Raw genomic sequence first — 19,464 nt, 5'->3', positions numbered from 1 at the left:
TTCCATGAGTGTGAAGAGCAGCTGCCTATATTCTCCAGGAAAATCATTTCTGGATCTCTCTTGTCCGCAGGCATTGAGAGCTGCCATAGGAAGGCAGAGAGCTGCGTATCTTCAGGGTAGCTTGAATCAGCTTGCATGAATATTGCCCTCTCCAAGGATATTGGCATGCAAAACAGATTTTGTTCACATTATGGTGTTTGAATGCACCTTACAAATAGATTCTTAGCTGTTCTGAAATGTACAGGCGTTTGGATTTAGGGTTTCTTCACTGGGTGTTAACTAATGCATGTGGATAGATGGAAATAACTTCTTTTCTCCTCCTAAAGCATTTCTTTGGTAAGATTTAATTTATGTACCCTGTTTGCATTGCCTTATGCAGATTAGATTTGCTGAAGGCAGTTTACCTGAGCATGCACAGCAACTACACTGAATATCCACTGCTTTTTTGTCCCCCTCCCCTCTTTATTAATTATGTTTTAATTAGCTCTCCAGTTATTAAACTGGGAGAGTGAAGTATCTTTTGGAGCTACCTTTGATTTAAATGTGTAGCTAAACCAGCTTCATAGATCACCTTCACATGTGCACATCTAGTTGATTTTCCTGGAAACTTGCATCTGTGAGGCATAAGTGGTATTCTTGTATTGGCTTGTAATGTTGGTTTGGGTATTTCGTCACATCAGTAATATTGGTAACTTACTAATAGCCAGCTTAAGCTCAGCTGAATATTGCAGTAACGACCTTAAAATAGCTTCTTCATCTCTGAGCCCTCTAATGAAGATATGTTTTCTCTGTGTGGCAGTAGTTGTGGCTATTACAAATTGCATTCAGTTCCTAGTTCTTAGAATTGTACCTGTTTGCAGGGGGAGCCTGCAAAGAGAAATCCATCTAAAACTGGTTTTACCTCTATCATTACAATGCAGAACATGTACTATAGCCAGATTGTAACCTGTGCAACAAATCCAAAGTTTTCAAGGCATGGAATTTCTGATGGCCATGATTTTAATGACACTTCTCTAATCACAGCCATCTGCTAACCTTCAAGGGAAAATGTTATGTCTGGATGACCAGGCTTCTTCATCCTTGGTGCACGTCCTTGCCTTTCTGTTACCTGCAGCCGCTCCTGCTCCCTGTCTGCTGGGGCTTCCCCCAGACAACAATATCCATTCCTTTTGCAGTCTCTGTTTTTAAAAATCAGAACCTAAGCTTGTTTACAAAATAACCTCCCCAAACAGATTGTTTTGAGATGCTTGTATATTGCTGAGAAGAAATATTTCCTGAAATGTTCCCCATTTCAATTGACAGATGATGACAGACATCCTTATTTAACTGATGGCAGTATTTTTCAGCTTTCTGTGATCTGTGTATCCATAGATACCTCCCAGTGGAGGAGATAGACCCCTTCCATTTCTCGTACTTGCAGTATAAAATCAAGTGTAGGAATATGCGCTTCTTCATTGCTTTAAGCAAATCCTTGGGAGTATTTTGCAGGCTCCTAAGGCCCCGTGGACAAGAAATGAAAGGAGCTGCCTGCAGTCATTAGGCTGGCAGCTCTTGTGCCAGCAAGACGTTGGAAGATGCTTGCAGCGTGCTGTCGGAACGTGCCTTGGACGTGCTCCGAAGCCTTCGATGGTGCTGCAGCCCCTTCAGAGGGCTTGGGCTATTTACAGGAAACACGATGCTGCGCCGCTAAATAGAATTGACAACTCTAATTGCACTCGATTTATAAATTGGTGCGGATAGTATATCCTTCTGTTTGTGAAGTTGGCAATAGGGAGAAAATATTCTTAAAATGGAAGAAATATGTTCAGGGCTGTATGAAGTCCTCTTTTGATGCTGTGTGACGTTTACTATGGAATCTGAGAGTTCTCAAGTGGTTTCTGAGAGAAATAACATGGTGCTGACTGGACAGAACTTACTGAGATGTGTTTCTGTTTTCAGACTCGTAGTAAGAAGCACTGGTACAGGTCCCTCCTGAGGAGCCAGGAGTTGTGTGACTGAAAGGTTGAAAATCATTTCATTTGTTGAATTAAAATGGTAGTTAAAATTAAGAAGTATTTATGCAGGTAATTTTGCAGCTTTGATGTTACTTTATGGATTGTAAGAGCATCATATCCAGACCACTGTAGAAACTTACTGTAGGAATTTAGTATTGCTTCTTAAGAAACAAATGAAAACCTGATGAGTAACTGTTGTCTTCACTTGGTTAAGAGTTACATAGCTTGTCCAGTCCTTGCATTTATCATGCTAAATTGATAGTTTGCGGGTTGTTCTGTGAATGAAATGGCAGGTAGAGTTGACACACCTTCTAGCATCCAGTTTACATGCTGGAAGAATTTGATTTTGAAGTTGCCTTACTGGAATGTGTTGTGGAGTTGGCACATTAGTCCTTCAGTAATACTTCTCTGTGTGGGACTCCTCCCATATTTCACAGCAGAACTAGATCTGACAGTGGAACTCATCCCCTCCTTTTTATTGACTCAAGGTGTGACTGAAGATGCAGATCCTTTCATCACATATTCAAATGGATAATTTCTGACTGTAAAATAAATCTGGCTTGTGCCCACTCAAAAGTTGCTGCCAAACATCTCAGGCTACCAAGCCTAATGTTTAGATTAACTCTTAGAATTCCAAGTTTTGTACAAAAAGGATGTTTTTAAGGGCTGAATCCCAAACTGTCATGATATGAGAATGATTCATTATTTAAGTTTTTACTACTTAAAATCTACTGTAGAAAATAGACCAGCTTTTTGATGTGGGATGATTCTGTTAGCTCGCACAGCAGTTACTGATGGCTTTTAACAAGCCTTTTGTCTTTTAATCAATTAGCCAATATGAGCTATAGACCAAGTCTTTCAAATCCAATCAGTTCAAATATTTGCATGTAACTTTTTCAAGTATATATGTGCTTGAACTGGCTACAAATGCAGCTTACCTTTCTATATAGAAGCTGGTCTGAAGCCTGGAATGAGTGGAACGCGTTTCTAATCATATTCCTAATAAATTGGAGGAATTTCAACATGCCAGCCTATTATTAACCAGACTGGTGCTTTTTCTGTAATAGGGAACTAGCAACTAATATGTCTCCTGTCAAGTTTAAAAATAGCACTACATCTCCCATTACCACACCTATTAGTTCCTTATCCACTGAGAGAAATTCTAAATCAAGTATCTCTCATCTATTTAAACCTAATGGAAGACTTCAAGATCACAGATATTGACAAATTTGTTGTAATAAGTACACTACTGAAAAAGATGAGTCTTGGAAAGGTTCCTAAGCCTTCAAGAACCACAAACACAGTCCAAATAACTTGGATAAAACCAACGTACCATCAACCAACATCAGCGGTCTCTGTTAAACTAAGTTATCATTATTGCAGGCTTATGAGTTACGTGGCAGATGGGAGTTTATCCTTAACTGTTACATGGAAATAACTAATCTTCTATCAGTTACAATTGTTATACCTTGCATTTTCTGATCATACTCTCTTATTAGGTATAGTTGTGGTTTTTCCTTTTCTCTTTTGAAAAGCCTCCTATGGACTGAAGAGCTACCCAAAATAATGTTAGAACATTTTGTGAAGATGATCAATTGCTTAATACCCAATACTCTGCAGCATCCTCATGTCTCCTTCTTCTGTGGATGTACTGGTGCCATTGAAAGGTGGAAAAAAGGGACCAAACTCAGTGGAAGAACTATTCTGTGTGATGGAGGGATCCTTGTGGCTGCGGTCATCCTCATGGCAGAGCCTGGAGCCTGTTTCTCCATCACATCTCTTTGTCTTTGCCCTTGCCCATTCTTTTTTGGCCTAGGAATCAAGAAAGCTTTCTCCTAACTAAATGTCACAACTACTTACCTTGTTTTATGTAGTCTGAATGCATAGAAGTAGTTTATAGACAGTATTTAGTTGCGCATCCCCACCATGGTGTGTGGCTGCACCCGTCTCTGAGTTAACCAGAAGTGTGATGTGCAGATGTTTTCCTCCACTGGAAAAAACCAGTTTATTCAATATAGATTAAGATCTTCAAAGATTTTGATTTAGGATGGCTAGGCACATAGATGCAAAGTACTCATGATAGTCTTAGGCTGTGTCAAGAAAGAAAGTGGAAAGGAAAAGTTGAGGATTAAATTTCTTTGCTTTTCCACATCTGAAAGGAGAAAAGAAAAATCAGTTTACAACAAGTTTACAACATGAAATGGTGAAGGCGATTAGTGTCTTTATATAGATAAAATAATAAGGCAATGGGAGTATGGAGTTTTTAAAAATGCACACCCTGCATATGCATTAGCAGCTTTTTTTTTTTTTGGTAAGGATTTTGTAGCAATATAGCATGCATGGGTTAATATACAGATTTTACAGAATGCTACTTTCTAAATATGTAGAGTCCAGAAGGAGCTCTTACAGTCTCTTGTGTCAGGGTGTCTCTGCATTGGGACATCTTTAAAGTGCAGCTTCCAGTTCATGCTGTTGTATTTTTAGGGTTGGAAACACAGATGTACGAACTGAACCCTCCCAGTCCTCCCAGTGTGCTTTTTGGTTAAGATCTTCATTATTCTTTTAAAGTTCTTATCGTTTGGAGTACTAATTGCTTCTTCTTAAGTGGTGCTTTGTTTCTTACCTGTATGCTCATAGGCAAGCGGGTTATGGAATGCTGTTTTATGAATGAGAACTCCTGAGAGTTGGGAATTGCAGTGGGATTTTGAATATCTCGTGAACCTTACACATTTTTTTTATTATTATTATTTTTAACTTCTTTTATTTCTCCCTTTGTTTATTTTATGCATTTATGCTAGGCAGAATGCTTTAAGGACTGGATATGAGCAGTTGCCCAGAAGTGGAAGGAGTCAGCACGCAGCTCGGGGAGCTGAGAGATGCTTCACCTGGCTGCAGGCACAGAGGCAAGCTGCAGGGGACATTACCACCATGTAAACCAGCTGTGGTCCAGCCAGATTTTGGCCAGTCTGGTCATGGCTCAGGAAAGCAGTTTTCAACAAGGCAGGCAAGAAATTTCTGTAGTGTAATGGGATGGAAGTAGTGCATTTTTGTAAATGAAGATCTTAGTAGGTTATCAGAAGATTTTATCTATTTTGGTGCAGCAAGAATAAAGGTTGCAAGTTTACAGATTGCAGTTATGTCTTCTTTAGGAAGCCTGGATGTGCTGCTTGTTGTCAATTCAGTTGTCAAACAAGCGGCCTCCAAGTTGTAACAGTGGGGAATGCTGCTTAGAAGCTACAGTTGAAGTCACGCTGTGGATTTGAGATTAATTTAGGCTTAAAGTCTGCCAGTCGTGGTGCATAGTTCTGCTCTTCCAGGGCTGCAGCAGCAGTCACACTTCTACCTGTTAGTGCTCAACCTCAAGTATTGGGATGAGGAATCTGAGGAGGAGTCACCTTCAGAAGGGTTACTCATCCCATTTCCTGTGCCATGATCATAGCCCCCAATGACAAACACAAGTTGTGCACCATTGCTTTTCCATGATGGGATCTTTCTGTGCTCTGCAGAGAAGCAAAAGGCAGATTTTAAACAAGAAACTGTCTTTGTGCTTTGAGACAGAGCCCGTTGGGCACAGAAGAAACCCTGTGATTTGTACACATGGGCTCTTTGCCAGCTGTCAGAGAGAAGTGATGGGCAGCACCAAGACAGGCAGCTGTGTGTTGGCAGGTTCCAACCAACAAGAATGCAGGACAGTGCTTTCTGCACAGCATTACAGACGTTGCTGGTCAAATGCTGGAGTCAGGCTAAGCCTGTGGTGTTAAGATAGGAGAGTTTTCCTGCTCTGATTACCTGCAAGCTTAGGACTTAGTTGTGCTGTGTTTTTTGTTTTTTGTTTTTTCCTGCAGCTGCAGACTGACTTTCTTAGAAGAGCATTAGAAAGTCAGTTTGCATTAGAAGGCAGTCAGTCAGCAACAACCATGCTGGAAAAAACCTGTCCTGCGATGGCACTTTGATCTAAAACATTGAGAAAAATATATACATGCATATAACTTAAAACCTCAACTTAAAAGTTTGTCATTGGGACTGCTGGCAGAGTCTCATAAGCGTACTGTGAGTGATCTTTCAGGGGACATCCATATCGGTTTTGCATCAAAACGAAAGCGATTCACACATGAGAACATGGTTTTTCGAGCACCACAGTGAGACACACACAGCTCTTACTTTGAAAGCGAGTTGAAAAATTGGTAATTAATTGCATGTTTTAAAGTGTATTGCAAACAGCTGATTTTCCAGGATGCGTTAAAATAGTCTGTAGAAGAATAGCTTAGCAGTCCTTTAACCAAGCACTTCAAATAAGTGTGGTAAATACGGCTGATATTGAAGGGGATTTTGAGGCAGAGTTCACAGATGGGAACGCTTACCTGGCTGAGGCCACTGGGACTTTTGCCATTTTCTCCCATTCACTCTATTTTTACTTTTGGCTGGGAGCTGGTTGTCAGTGTAATGAACACAGTCTTCACAAACATGCGTGTAGATGATAAGCAAAGGGAACTAAAATAGAGTATTCTAGCGTTCAGTGGAATAAAATCAGACAGCGCCGTGCATCCTGGTTTCAGTGTAGACATCTGTGTAGGCGTGTGCAGCTCTTGGGCTGTGTGGATAGGCAAAGTGTGGTTTCTGGGTGCCACTGGCAAGTTAATGTTGGTGCTGGTGCAGACGTCCAGACGAAGGTGAACCATTTTGGTTTACCACTTTCTCAAAAGGAGAGGAGAACTTCTTGCCTTTTCCAGTTGATTTATACAAAGGATGGATTGAGTGGCGTTCTCGCTTTGTGCAAATAAACAGTTTGGTAATGACTTACCCCCGGTACTTTTGAGTTAAAATTTGGTCAACCATTAAAATGCAATTGTGCTTAAGGTATAACTCCGGAGTTTCTGTGAGTCATTATCATGAGTAGGAGGGCAGAGCCAACTGGTTCAATGTGGGTTACTTTGTGTGTGTGTGTGTGCTGCATCACCGCTTTGCTGGGAGGAGGAAGGGGCAGGGGGGCAAGGTAGGGCCTGTAATGGCCCTTTGGGAAATCCCATGTAACCGGAATGTGGAACACTAAAAGTTATTGCTTGTAATAGGTATGGCGGCGTGCTTATCTGAAATCATCAAAGGCTGTAAGTGTGTTTATGTACATGGGGCATACCTGATGGGTTGTGTGGCCAGCTGTGTGTGTGCTCTGGATACGGCAGTGGAAGAAATTTCTCGTCTGTGTGGGACTGCGACCGTTGAAACAATCATTACTGAAACCATACACCTTATTTCCTGTTACTAATAGCAGCCCTCTACCTATGGAATATATTAACAGTTATTCCCTTGGTTTTGGATTGTTGCTCAACTATTTGGTTGGACAGATACTTAAACGCGATCTGTAATTTATGTTGTCTGAGTACGTCAATGAGCGGAGCTCGTTATGGCTTCCTGATGCGAGCTGTGCTGATGTTTGTGAAACCACACTTCTGTCTCTCAGGCAGAGCAGAAGTACGTTCCTTAATAAATCATGGAAAATGACGAGCTTTCGCTACCTCGGCTGGTGAGCAGAAACACTTGGTTGGTGTTTACCTAGAGTTTCAAACAAAGCAGTGGTTTCTGTGACTGCTTGAACAGTTAATTCTTCCATGCCATTAAAATAAATATTTATTGCTCTTTGCAGGATAGATTTTTTTTTATTATTATTATTAAAAACCGTTGGGTCAAACAGCAGCAGCCTGTTTAGGGACCTGCAGTGCCTTCGCCGCATGACTTTTGGCATCATTACCACCGAGTGGGATGTTCCTATTCCAGCCAGTTTTTCCCAACGTCTGCCCCAAATACTGAGCTCCAACCTGCACACACGATGCTTGCAGAGAGGCATTTTTTGGCCACGGCAGTGCTGCGCTCCTGGGGCCGGGGCTGAGCTGCTGGCTCAGAGCAGAGGAAGCCCTGTAATGGGAAAAGGGAAGCAGATATGTTTTTCTAATATTTGTTGTTTTCTTTGAAATGGGTAAAAGAATACCTGGAGTGATTTATATTTAATTGAGGATCGCATTCCATCAGATATGGTGAACGTTCTCAGGCCATTTATCATCTGTGTCTTTTCGAGACCTCTGAGGAGTATATAGGAGATATTTACCTTAACTTGGCTAGGTCAAGGGAAATAAAGCAAAAATAATAGATGTTATTTTTGTATGTGAACAAAGCTGGAAGTCGTGTAGATGAAATATGAGGTAAATGGCTGTGTCCTACCTCCTCTGTGACTTTTTAAATACCGGGAATTATTAGTTCTATATAATATAATTTCCTTTGCATTATCAGTGTATGTTTTTAAAGCACACGATTTAGTGGCTGGCGTTTTTATTGTTTCAGATTAGTCAACTCCTGAAGTAAACACGGTGTGTATTGTGTTGCCATGACTGTTCAGTAGTTTCATATTTAATAGCATCTTAAACAACAAAGCGACAAAAAGCAGCCAACAAGGCCATCTACTGCACTTCATGTAACATTCTTACTAAATGTATATTGCTGGTAACGCACGTAGGTTGTGTGACACCACAATCCTGCAAGTGCTGGTGAGGATTTTTGTGAGGAAGGGGTTTCATAGAGTCATAGAAACACAGAATGGCTTGGGTTGAAAAGGACCACAGTGCTCATCCAGTTCCAACCCCCTGCTATGTGCAGGGTCGCCAACCACCAGACCAGGCTGCCCAGAGCCACATCCAGCCTGGCCTTGAATGCCTCCAGGGATGAGGTATCCACAACCTCCTTGGGCAACCTGTTCAGTGCGTCACCACCCTCTAGGTGTAAAACATCCTCCTAATATCTAACCTAAAAAGGGTTTGTAAGAGAGCCCTCAAGCTTTGGACCTGAGAAATTTGTCATGGCCATTTTTCACTTGTGTGTGCTGCTGTTGTGGGACCTCCAGGTGCCACTCTACCTCGTGTAGCCAGAGCTACCTCCATACACCCTGCAGTGCATCCAGGCTTGAACTGAATTTCTCAGCGCCAACAGCCAAAAGGAATTTATTGTATGGCGAACTCTTGCGTAACGTTGGCAAAATGAGTTTTAATTACCTTTTGTTAAAGGTAGAAGGTTGAGTGCAGCGTAACCTAAATGTTAGGATCTGCAAGAAAGAGGGAAACCTGAGAGCTGAACATGTCTTTTCCTGTCCCGGGGAGGAACGAACAGTTGAAAACTGCTGCGAAATAGAATCGAGAGCACATTGTTGATTCAGCTAAACCTAGTGATAAGGGCTGGTTTCAGAACCAGTCTGGGGGAGTGCAGCTTGATCAGATACTTTATGAACAAATTATTACTGATACCACTGATTGGCAAATTCACCGCAACTCATTCTCACTCAGTGACATTTTCAGACTTCTGTGTGCCCCCCTTTTGAATTTGCAAAACGCTTCCCTCTGATCCTTTGAGTTAAAGTTTCGGCGACGTTTGATGACGAGCGTAGCATGATTAATTACCAATGGTTCTGTAGGTGAATAGCGCATATTCCAACACAGCTTGTGTTTTTCTCGCAGCTATTACCCTGCAGGTTCCAAAAGGGCTTTGGAGTAGGGATTATGATTTCAGTTACATCATTGTGAATTCAGAAAACGCCAGTGATTTCAAAAGTGTGATTCTGAAATTAGGTCAGTGGAAAAGAGATCAGAATCTGCCTTGCTACCTGCAAAGTAGCAAACTCCAAAAGAGAGAGAATTTGCTGCTTCCACACAACAGCTTTTTTTTCTTTTTCCTTTTGAAAGAAGTGTTTGTTAAAAAAATAATTTACGTGAAACGGAGTGGGAAAGTGATTGTAGAACAAACTATAACCTGAATCCAGGCTGGATCGTGACAGGGAATAGCACAGAATGAATGCTTTCCTTCTTACTAATTGATCTGTAATGACCCAGGAGTTTGACAGCTCTGTTGCACAGTGATGGACCAATGACTCAAATCTATCCAGAGGTTTCTTATATTTTGTCCTCTAATTACATTTCTTTGGTATTTGGATTTCTCTTGCTGGCTTGTTGATCTTTTGACGACTGCAATGCACTTTAATTTTTTTTTTCCATTTGTTTCTTAAGATCTGATAACAGAATACTTCCTGCTCTCAGAGATTGGACTTTTCCAAGTTGACACCACTAGAAATGGCAGGGCACAGAATGGACGTGGGGTCCTGCCATAGGCAGCATCAACCATGGAGCCCAGGCTCCATGTCAGCAGGGAGTGAATGCCAGGGTCCACCCTGGTGAGAAGGATTTGGTTGGACAGGTGTCATGGATGGTCTCCAGGGTTTGGTTTGCAACCTTTTTATTTGGTGGTGTTGGTCAAAGCATCTGCAAAGCAGCTTTTTGGTACCCCAAGTCTGTGACTCATGAAACCTGAGCAACAGTCATCTTTCCCTTCACTTTGGGCAACGTGTTTTGCTTCCTGTTTGTCAGCAGCCCCGTGGTTGCGTGCGACAGCTTCCTTCAGCCTGCAGAGCTGTTCTCTTCCAGTGTTGGAGCACTGAAGAACAGCAACGTGGTTTGCATCTCCTCTGGGCTCGGGGTGCACCGCTCCAGGGTTGAGAGAGTCCTGAGGTCCTTGAGTTGCTCTCAGATATTCCTCCAAGCCCAGATAGCCAAACTACTTGCTAATAGTGGCAGAAATGTATTTGTGTTGTTCTTCAGTTTTATCTATCCCCAGTGAAAGAAGTAGAGCTATATGAAAACAAATAAAGGCACCTGATTGAAAACAAAGCAAAAAATACAGTGCTTGTAAGTCCTGCATATTTTAGTTCCTTTAAAATTTCAGATTATATATTTATAAAAGTTGAAGCAAATAGGTGTGATGCTTTTGTCATTGTAATTTTGTCACTGTAATAGTTACGTAGCATTTTCTGAAGTAAATCCATTAACTTGATATGAAGGGATTCATTTTGGGTAAAGAACAAAGATGCTGTGAGACCATGTAGAAGGTTTTGCTTTTTTCAACATCCTTTAATTAAACAATCAACCAACCCAAATACTGTGTATTTCTAAAGGAAATTATTTCTCTGTTGTCTTTTTCAGATTCCAGACAGAGCTGAAGCAGTGGGAAGATGAGTGTTCTTCTCATTGAGGCTTTTTATGGCGGTTCCCACAAACAGCTGATGGATCTTCTTCAAGAAGAGCTGAAAGAAGACTGTGTCCTCTGTACTCTCCCTGCCAAGAAGTGGCATTGGAAAGCACGGACTGCTGCTCTTTATTTCATGCAAACGGTGCCAGCAAGTGCTAATTACAGGTAACCCAGGAGCTGGGTAAGCTCAAATGACAGGGAGGTCTTCAACAAAGTCTCTTAAGCTGCAGTTTCAGTTCTGTGTGTGCAAATGTGTATTCACAGGCAAATAGAGACTGGCAGTGGGCATGACAGAGTTTATCACATTGCACTGACTTCTTTGGGTGTAAATATGGGAAATTACTACAGTGCTTTAGAATTTCTTAAAATGCTTTAGCTTATTTTGCTGGTCCTTGAAGGTCTCCAAGAATGCACATATATATATGATGCCTAGTTGTTTAGAGATGGATATGTTTGTTTTATTTTAAATTTATCAAGTGAATTTAGAAGTAAGGAAAGATTTAAACTGTTTCACAGATAAGGTTGAAAGATTGCACAGATGTGATCACTGCAAGCTTCCTCACTTACCCTCCCAGTTACCTGTTAGCAAGTCTGATTTATCACTGTACTACTCAGGCTGACCTAGAGGATTAAGGGTTCAGTTTTATCTTAATGATTGTCCAGTTCTGTAATGTGCCAGCATCTATGGGTGTCATTTATGCGTTCATGTAAGTAGAGGAGTTCTGTCTGCTAGAACCTGGACTGGTAAAAGTAGACTACTTAGGTCAACAGATAGCTGTTCCATAGTGAGAATGTCATTCCAGAAGCAATCTGTCTTTAGAGCAGCAATTTTGCTTGGCCTACCTGATCAGCAGAGATGTGGTGAGATGATTGGCAGGCAGTGACGCAGTGTGTGGTTAGTGGATGAGTTCCTGGCTCACTGTGTGCCTCCACAGAGGGGGACTGCTCATACCCAGGGATGTTATAGCACAAGCATCTGCTTTTCAGCCGCAGGATGAACTTCAGCAGGACCGCAGATGCACCTAGGTGATGTGCCAACCAGTTACTCTTTAGAGCTGGGTTTGGTATTTTTAACTCCAGATTGGAGCAAGTAGAGGTGATGGATGGGGGAAGGAACACAGTTTTCTCAAGAGTAGATCTTGTGCTGTAGAAGGCTGTGTTTGAACAGTGTTGCCAAACACAGTGTATAATCTGCCTTGGAATGCCATATAAATGTACACCTTTTTTCTTCCAGCTTGCATTTCAAATAAGCTGCTATCCAAAGCCAAATATTCTAATTATTCTTCCCATTTGTCTTGTGCGAGGCATTTAGCGTTGGTTTCTTATTGCTTCCCCTTTACAACAATTTTATTTTGGAGGAGTATATATGACAAACTGTTATGTAAATTTGTCTTGTATCACAACCACATCCTCCAACGCATCGCAATGTTATCTGTGTTCCTTCAAGGTCAGCAGCCCAAGCTGTCCAGCACTAACTGTATTAAACTAATCAGACATCACTCATAGACATACACTTCATTAGTTTAACTTACAGTTACATTGACCCAAGATAACTTAACTCCAATTTGTCAAGTAACCCACATCTTGGGAAAGGGAGGCAAATGATGGGGGGGGGGGGGGGGGGGGGGGAACAAACAAAAAACAACAAACCAGCAATGAGAAAAAAACACCAAAAAAAGAAAAAAAAAAAAAAAGAAAAAAAAAAGAAAAAAAACAACAACCCAGCAGCTTGAAAACTCACTTGAAGTTAATAAACTTGCAATCTGTCATAGACTTATGTGCAAATATAACCTTTACTGACAACAAATAAATCCTATCTAACCAACGGAGCATCTTAAGGAGAGGAAAGCTTTTTCTGTGCTGTTGCTGTTAGTGTTTGATCAGGCAGAATCAAATAGTCAAAGTTCACAAAGATGCAGTGTTTAACATAGGTATGTACCTTATCCGCATGTGCAGGTTTTAGGCTGGTATGACTGGTGAGAGGAAAACTGATTCAGAAGTGGCTTCTATGACTTTCCTTGCACATTTTTAATGTTTGTTTTGTAATTGAATGTTACAAGTCCTTTTTAAATTGAAAGTATAAATGCATCAACCTAATGAGGCTGACTACTCTCTCCTGCTAGAAAAATCATTGATTAAAATTAACATTGATTCTTTTATATCTAGCATACTGGTAACCATTTAAGATGTGCTTCCCAGGCAGTAGCTGCTTGTGAAGATGAAATTATCAAACTGGCAGGAGTGTATGTTTTGAATTGCACATTTAAATATTTAAACCTTCTTGTGAGGTAGTGGGAAATATCAAATCTACATTATTTACATTATTGACATTATTTGTAGAACAAAAAACTTCTCTTCCAAGCAATGTTTTTAAAATATGACATTTCATAAATACCTTGTTTCTGTTTGTGCATTTAATAATACAGAAAGGTCAGAGATATCTCAAGTGCAAACTGTTGGTAGCTGAGCAGCGTGAGTGAATTTTTGTTTTTCCAGCTGTACTTAATTTCAGGACGCCGTGTGAGAAATAATACTGATGCTGACAAGTCTGATAATATTGCTGTGTGTGTATGCAGCAGATGGCTGTATGCCTTCCTTTTAAAAGGTAGATAGCACTGTATGTATAAGGTAGTAGGGGAAGGAGGCAGGCTTGTTCTTTTTCGAGTGAAGTTCAGCATGCTGTTCAGCCTTAAAAAGTGCTTTTGAAGCAGAACATGAGCTGAAGAGTAATAGGAGTTCAATTGAGATACTCTGCAGTGGCCAGTGAGTTTGTGATGAACTTGCAAATACTTGCTTATCGGAGAACAGGCACGTGCTCCCTGGAGCAAGGCTCGGAGCCACATTGCCAAAAGCTTTCCTGAATTGCCGTGCAGTGACTCAGGTGATTTTTCCCTTACTTGGTACAACTGCAGCTTTCCAGAGCATCCTCCTGGCCCTGGTTGGAAAGGGAGGAGACGCAGCAGTCAACACGGCACGCTGGGAAAAAAGCACATTTACTAATAGAGGCTGTTCTCTCCGGAAAATGTAGTTCAAATGCAAGCTAGCGGTATAAGATTTAGATCTGCAAAGCAGAAAGGCTGAAGTGCAGTGTAGCTTCCAGTTTGCTTTAATAGCACTGCTGGATTATTTGCAAAAAAAAAAACCTACATATATAAATATTATGTGTTACATTCAGTACTGCCCCCCAGGTAGCTGTTCATATGAATAAAGATTTTATTTGTAACAAACTCTTGCCCTGAAATACCCCTCGGGTAAATGTTAGTATATATATACCGCTGATATTTGACAACTATATTTTAAAGACAAACTCCATGCTTTTTACATTTTATGGAAGAGAAAAAGTAAATAAATTGTTGTTTCAATTAACAGAGCTCTGAGAAGGAATCTGAGGAGTGTGGTGCTGAGCAGGATATGTCATCTTCCAAGAGTTTATAATGTATACGTGCGTGTTGTGTTGCATTACTTTGGCTTGTTCTTGTAAATCACATTTTAAGACTATCGTGATTAAGGGTTGTTCAGATCTTATGCTTTCATTCATTGCTATAAGGAAAAAAACGTACATTATTAGAGTGACTTTTACTAGCTAATGGATTGGTGTCATTGAAAGCATTCTCTTAAAAATGGTGATCCTGTAAGTTTTTATTCCACTGATTAATTCAGTGTATGAGTGATTCCACTGAAAGTTGCTGTTTGCTAGATGCATTCTGCTCAGAAAAATACCTGTAAGCAGTATGTCCTGGGGAAGAGGTTTGGAGATTGGAATTGAAGCAAAGCAGGCACATTTCAGGCATTTCATTTAAGGCTGAACGCATAGATGCCCATTTGTGCTGGGAACACTTCTGTCTTGTGTCCTTATGTCTTTATGTCAAATACTGGCATCTTTGTGTAATCTGCGTGGGAAGGGGAATAATTTCCCTGTATTAAAGATCTTCCCAGCTTTTCGTCGTAAATGATAGCAAATAAATTAATAGTGTTTATGAGTAGCATGTTAGTTAAATGAAATATAACAGCACACTCAGAAATTAAAATAAAATAAAATTACTTGATACTTATTTTTGCTAATTTTATGGTGTTTGCTTTCATATTTAGGTGAATATATCGTATCATCAGTTATTGATGTTGTGTATTTTGACATTCTTGCTCAACTCCATTGTATCTGAAGATGGGACAGAGCTCAGCATGCTGGTGTGAGCTGGTGTGGTCAGGGGGAGGTTACAAAGTGTGCGTGTGTGTGTGAACTGCATATTTTTGGCAGTTATGTATAGAGTCTACCCCCTGGGTACAGGTTGGTGAGTCGTCTGTTGTACTTTGTTCGGGTGGCACAAAGGGACAAAGAAATGAGTTAGTGGTTAATTGCAACAGCCAGTATCCCCTAAGAAAGAGTACCACGTTTGATTAAGAATAACGTGGCTGTAACTGAGCCTGTTTTGTAGCCTCATGGATGGATACCAATCACAGTTTGCTTGCCTTGCAGTAGAGATACCAAACCAGGAACCCCGGGCATCCTTCATTTTAAGGGCAAATTGCCCTGACAGACGAGTGTAGGAGACGCTGCCTCGTCTCGAGCTCCTCGTTACCCTCCCCAGCTGCACAAAGGGTCATTGCTTCTTCCATTTCATTGGTGCTAAACTTCCTTTTTGAAAAATTATTTCTTAAAAACCCAAGAAATCAATTGAGTTCACAAAGGCTACTTAACACGGGCTTGTGCAAACACATACACATTCCTTCTGCCCACGCTTTGAACTAGCTGGTAGTGAGCTCGCTTCGCACCAGAAGGCCATATGGCCGTACTGGCGCGGTGTTGAGCCTCGACTAATAAGCCCTACCGAGATACAAGACACAGGCACCGTGTACTGAGCTAAAACAACTTGGTGACTTTCTGACCAAAGCTGGCTCCTGTCCAGCCAGCTTGGAGTGTAAGCAAAGAGCATATACGTCCATATGGAACGGCATGAAGTTCTGCGGCGTATCGCAGATGATACCCTCTGCTTCTCTAGCCCCAGATAATGGAGGTTGTCCCGGCCTGAATAAAGGGTGTGAATTCCTTTCTGCTGAGGGGAGCTCGGAGGCCATCTGATGCTGAGCGTACGTAACGTGGGAACGTACGTGTAAAAGTGGGCTTTGTCTGCTCTGGCTTCACGCCACCCGGATCTGTTTGGAAAACTTGGGATGTTACCTCTCGGGCTAAACTTCTTTAGAAGGCCGCAGAATCTATGTTTGAGAATGATTTTGATCAGAACACTGGTGTGAATCCGTGCCTTGTTAAAGTTGACAAAAGAAAATCGTTGTGTTTCAAGCAAGAAAAAAAATCAGCTGCTTTTTTCTTTTTCTTTCTTTTTTTTTTTAGTTTGGTTGGTTTTTGGCAGTGGGAAAACGGTGTAAATGAGGGTTAATGCTTCAGTGGAAGTCTTAAGAAAAGCCTACACACAAAGTCATTCCGTACTGCGGGTAACACCGGCGCTGTGTTTTGTCTCTGCTCAGAATCAGGCGGCTAAAATTCGCTCTGCAGTGTCACAGTGAGGCTGCCTGAAAGTTTTCCTCAAGTCGGTGGAGGAGGTGGAATCTCCTTTGTTCTCAGATTAATTACCTTGCTGCCGCCGCGCAGGGCAGCCAGCAGCACAGCTCTGCGACGTTCTAAGAGTGAATGCTTTTATTCTTAGGTCTGGCTGCATAAAAACGGGGGGGAAGAATCCAACGTGAGCAACAACAACAGCAACAGAAAGACACCGTTTGAGAAACAGGACAGATAATTCGGCAAGCAAACTACCTGAAATTTATTCAGGGAGACAGCAATATGATCTTAAACATTCCCTTTGCATTAATCAACTTTGCCTCAGATAAAATCCTGGCAGATGGTAGCTATTCATTTTAAAAGTGACAGGTTTTCTTTATGGTTTTTTTTTTTTTTTTTGGTGTGTGTAAGCCCCCCACACGCACACTTCCCTCCAAAAAGTTGTGGTGTTTAATTTGCCCACCGTGCATTTTTCCCTGCTCCGGTCCTTCTATTAGGCACTACGACACAATTTGGAGAGTTAAAAGAGTTTTTAGAGGAATTTAAATCAAGGCCGCTTCCCTTTGAAGTCGAGGGAAGTATATATGATCTCAAATTTGGCATAAATAAGATCAGAATGATTAACACAATGGAAGGAGAGGTGCGGGTAGCGGGAAGGAAGCTAGTTGCGATTGGTGCATGATCTATAGACAGTACTAATGCGGGATGGCAGTTGTCCGTTTGATGTGTAAAAGATTTGCTGAAATTCCAGAAAAATATTCTGATGAGACAATGAAAGAACAGTCTGGTTTTTCAAACTGTAGCATGTGTTTTTCCTTTATGTTCTCGAATGCCTGGGGAAATCCTTATTTTTCTTTCTAAAATGAATTTTATGAATCACCTGGAGAATTGATATTTACATTGCTGGCAGTAAAATGTAATGAAATTGTGCATTATGATTCAGTATTTCTGCACTTAGGGTTTTAATGAGCATTTTATCTGTCCTTTTAAATGGTTGCTGTGTATATATTTTATTTCTAGATTACTTATAGATTACATTTCTATTTTCAAATAACAAATATATACAGTACTGTATAATAAGGAATATGATGCTTTCTGCAATTCATTGTCATTCTGGTCTGTAACACTAATTTGCTCTGTTTCTTCCCCTTTGAAAGAGCTTGTGGTTTGTGTCAAATAAAGAGGAAAATCTTGATTTTTTTTTTCTTTGCTGCTTCTTTCTTCATCTCTTTCTTTTTGTACCTTAGAAACAAGCACAAATTTTGTCAGATACTTGGTTTGCACGTGATGTGGATTTATAGCTTTATATTCCAGTGTTACAAATACCTGCCTTTCTTAATGGGTTCTTAGAGCTTGGCTGAATTTTGTGTAGTATTTATAATAAAAAGAAACTTTATATAATGTAAACTGTTCACAGTGAAATGGTCGCAATGGTCTGGGAGAAGGGTCTGCATGTTCACTGATGTTTTTTTTCCTTCCTGCAAGCATTAGCCTGACCCACACGCATGGAAGGTCATGGTTCTGAACGCTGCTGTTCAGGTTGCCAGGGACGGTGCAGTTGCCAGTCTGCAGCAGAGCAAGAATTAGTCAGCAGGGTTAATGTGTACCCAACGTGAAGAAGAGTTTTCAACAGGAGGGCTGTTAGAGGAACGTGGTTTATGGCCCGATCCACTGCAGGGCTGCCAGGGTTATGGTAGCAAAGTGTCTGGACATCCACTTGTACAGCAGGTATCCTCTACTCGTCATGGCAATGATAAACCTTTCAGAAGAGCACATTTCTAAATGTAATGCAGATGATATAATTTAAATGTTTGTTCAAATGGTTGCTTGTCTCACAGTTTGTCACAGGGTGTTTTTTCTGACAATGGGTCACACTGGAGAAAGGCTAGGTAGGTTGCTCTAGAAATGTGCTGAAGGCTGTTTTCTCCCGTCTCCTTGGTTCCTCCATGATTACAGCCCGGTCTGGAATTGTAACCCACACGTGACTATGTAGGCAGGCGGTATGTTAACAACTACTGCAGTTGGATGGGGTTACGGGGAGGCTGTAGGTCCAGCCATCTCTCAGGGAGCTGTCTGTCTAACCAGGTGTGGACAGCTTCCTATGGACTGCATGTCCATAAGAGGTGGCCTGAGTGCATTGAATGCTCTCCAGGAGCATCTCCTCCTGGTTTAGTTTCATCTAAAAGAACCCAGTTCATCGTGTTGGGCCTGTGCAGGTGGGAGCTGAGGCAGAGCTTGTTGTGAGGATGCTTGTTGGAGACCCTTCATAAATGCTCTTCTGAAGCAAATTGAAATGCTAAACTTGCCCATAAAGCACTTAACTTTGTGGGTTGTGATGTTTCTTCCTTAAATATAAAATGTATACCTAGTTGGATCATGTGCCAACTTGCGGTGCATTGGACTGCATTAAATTTAACAGGGACTTCTAACTCCCCCAAACTGCAGTTGGAGCAACTTGTTTCCTCCTCCTCTCCCCTCTTGCTCTACTAAGCACAGGTATCTTGGGAACAGTACCTGCCTTTGGTGGACTTTGAATTGGGATGATGATTGATTTACGCTCCCTTTAAAAAAAATATATCAAGACCCAAAGTACATTCTGTCTGTTCATTGGAATATCTTTGACAAAAATGAAGCAACCAAACGGCTTTTTTCCTCTTTATTCTATAATGAAGATCTGTGTGTTCTCCTTATTCTCCTGGATACTATTTTCCCGTTCTTGCCTCTGTCCTTTGTCTGTGTCTTTCCCTCCCTCCCTCCTGCACATACGCTCTGATGGTCCAGTGGACACCATCATTTTAAAGAATGTTTTCCATTTCAGAACACTTATTTTTTTTATTGTTTATGTTTCTAACCTTGCCAACTTGTTCATCATTTTTCCTTCTAACTCTCATTGTTTCCACT

The 19,464-nt window shown here is 41.1% G+C and overlaps 1 protein-coding gene across 50 annotated transcripts in view; it reads left to right on the top strand.

Moving 5' to 3' along the window:
- Positions 1 to 19,464, top strand: part of GTDC1 (glycosyltransferase like domain containing 1) — a 168,061-nt gene that overhangs the window by 40,824 nt on the left and 107,773 nt on the right. For all 50 annotated transcript variants that reach the window (XR_003076011.3, XR_003076010.3, XR_005861258.2 and 47 more), the window contains one exon: positions 11,006 to 11,216. Coding sequence is in view for 41 of the 50 variants with exons in the window: in XM_025152235.3 (XP_025008003.2) it covers positions 11,035 to 11,216 (182 nt within the window). In the remaining 9 variants the exon portion in view is untranslated. The remainder of the gene's footprint in view (positions 1 to 11,005; positions 11,217 to 19,464) is intronic.

Source organism: Gallus gallus, chromosome 7 (assembly GCF_016699485.2).
Source record: "Gallus gallus isolate bGalGal1 chromosome 7, bGalGal1.mat.broiler.GRCg7b, whole genome shotgun sequence".
Taxonomy (NCBI): Eukaryota; Metazoa; Chordata; class Aves; order Galliformes; family Phasianidae; genus Gallus; species Gallus gallus.
This window is presented reverse-complemented; position numbering and strand designations above follow the sequence as displayed.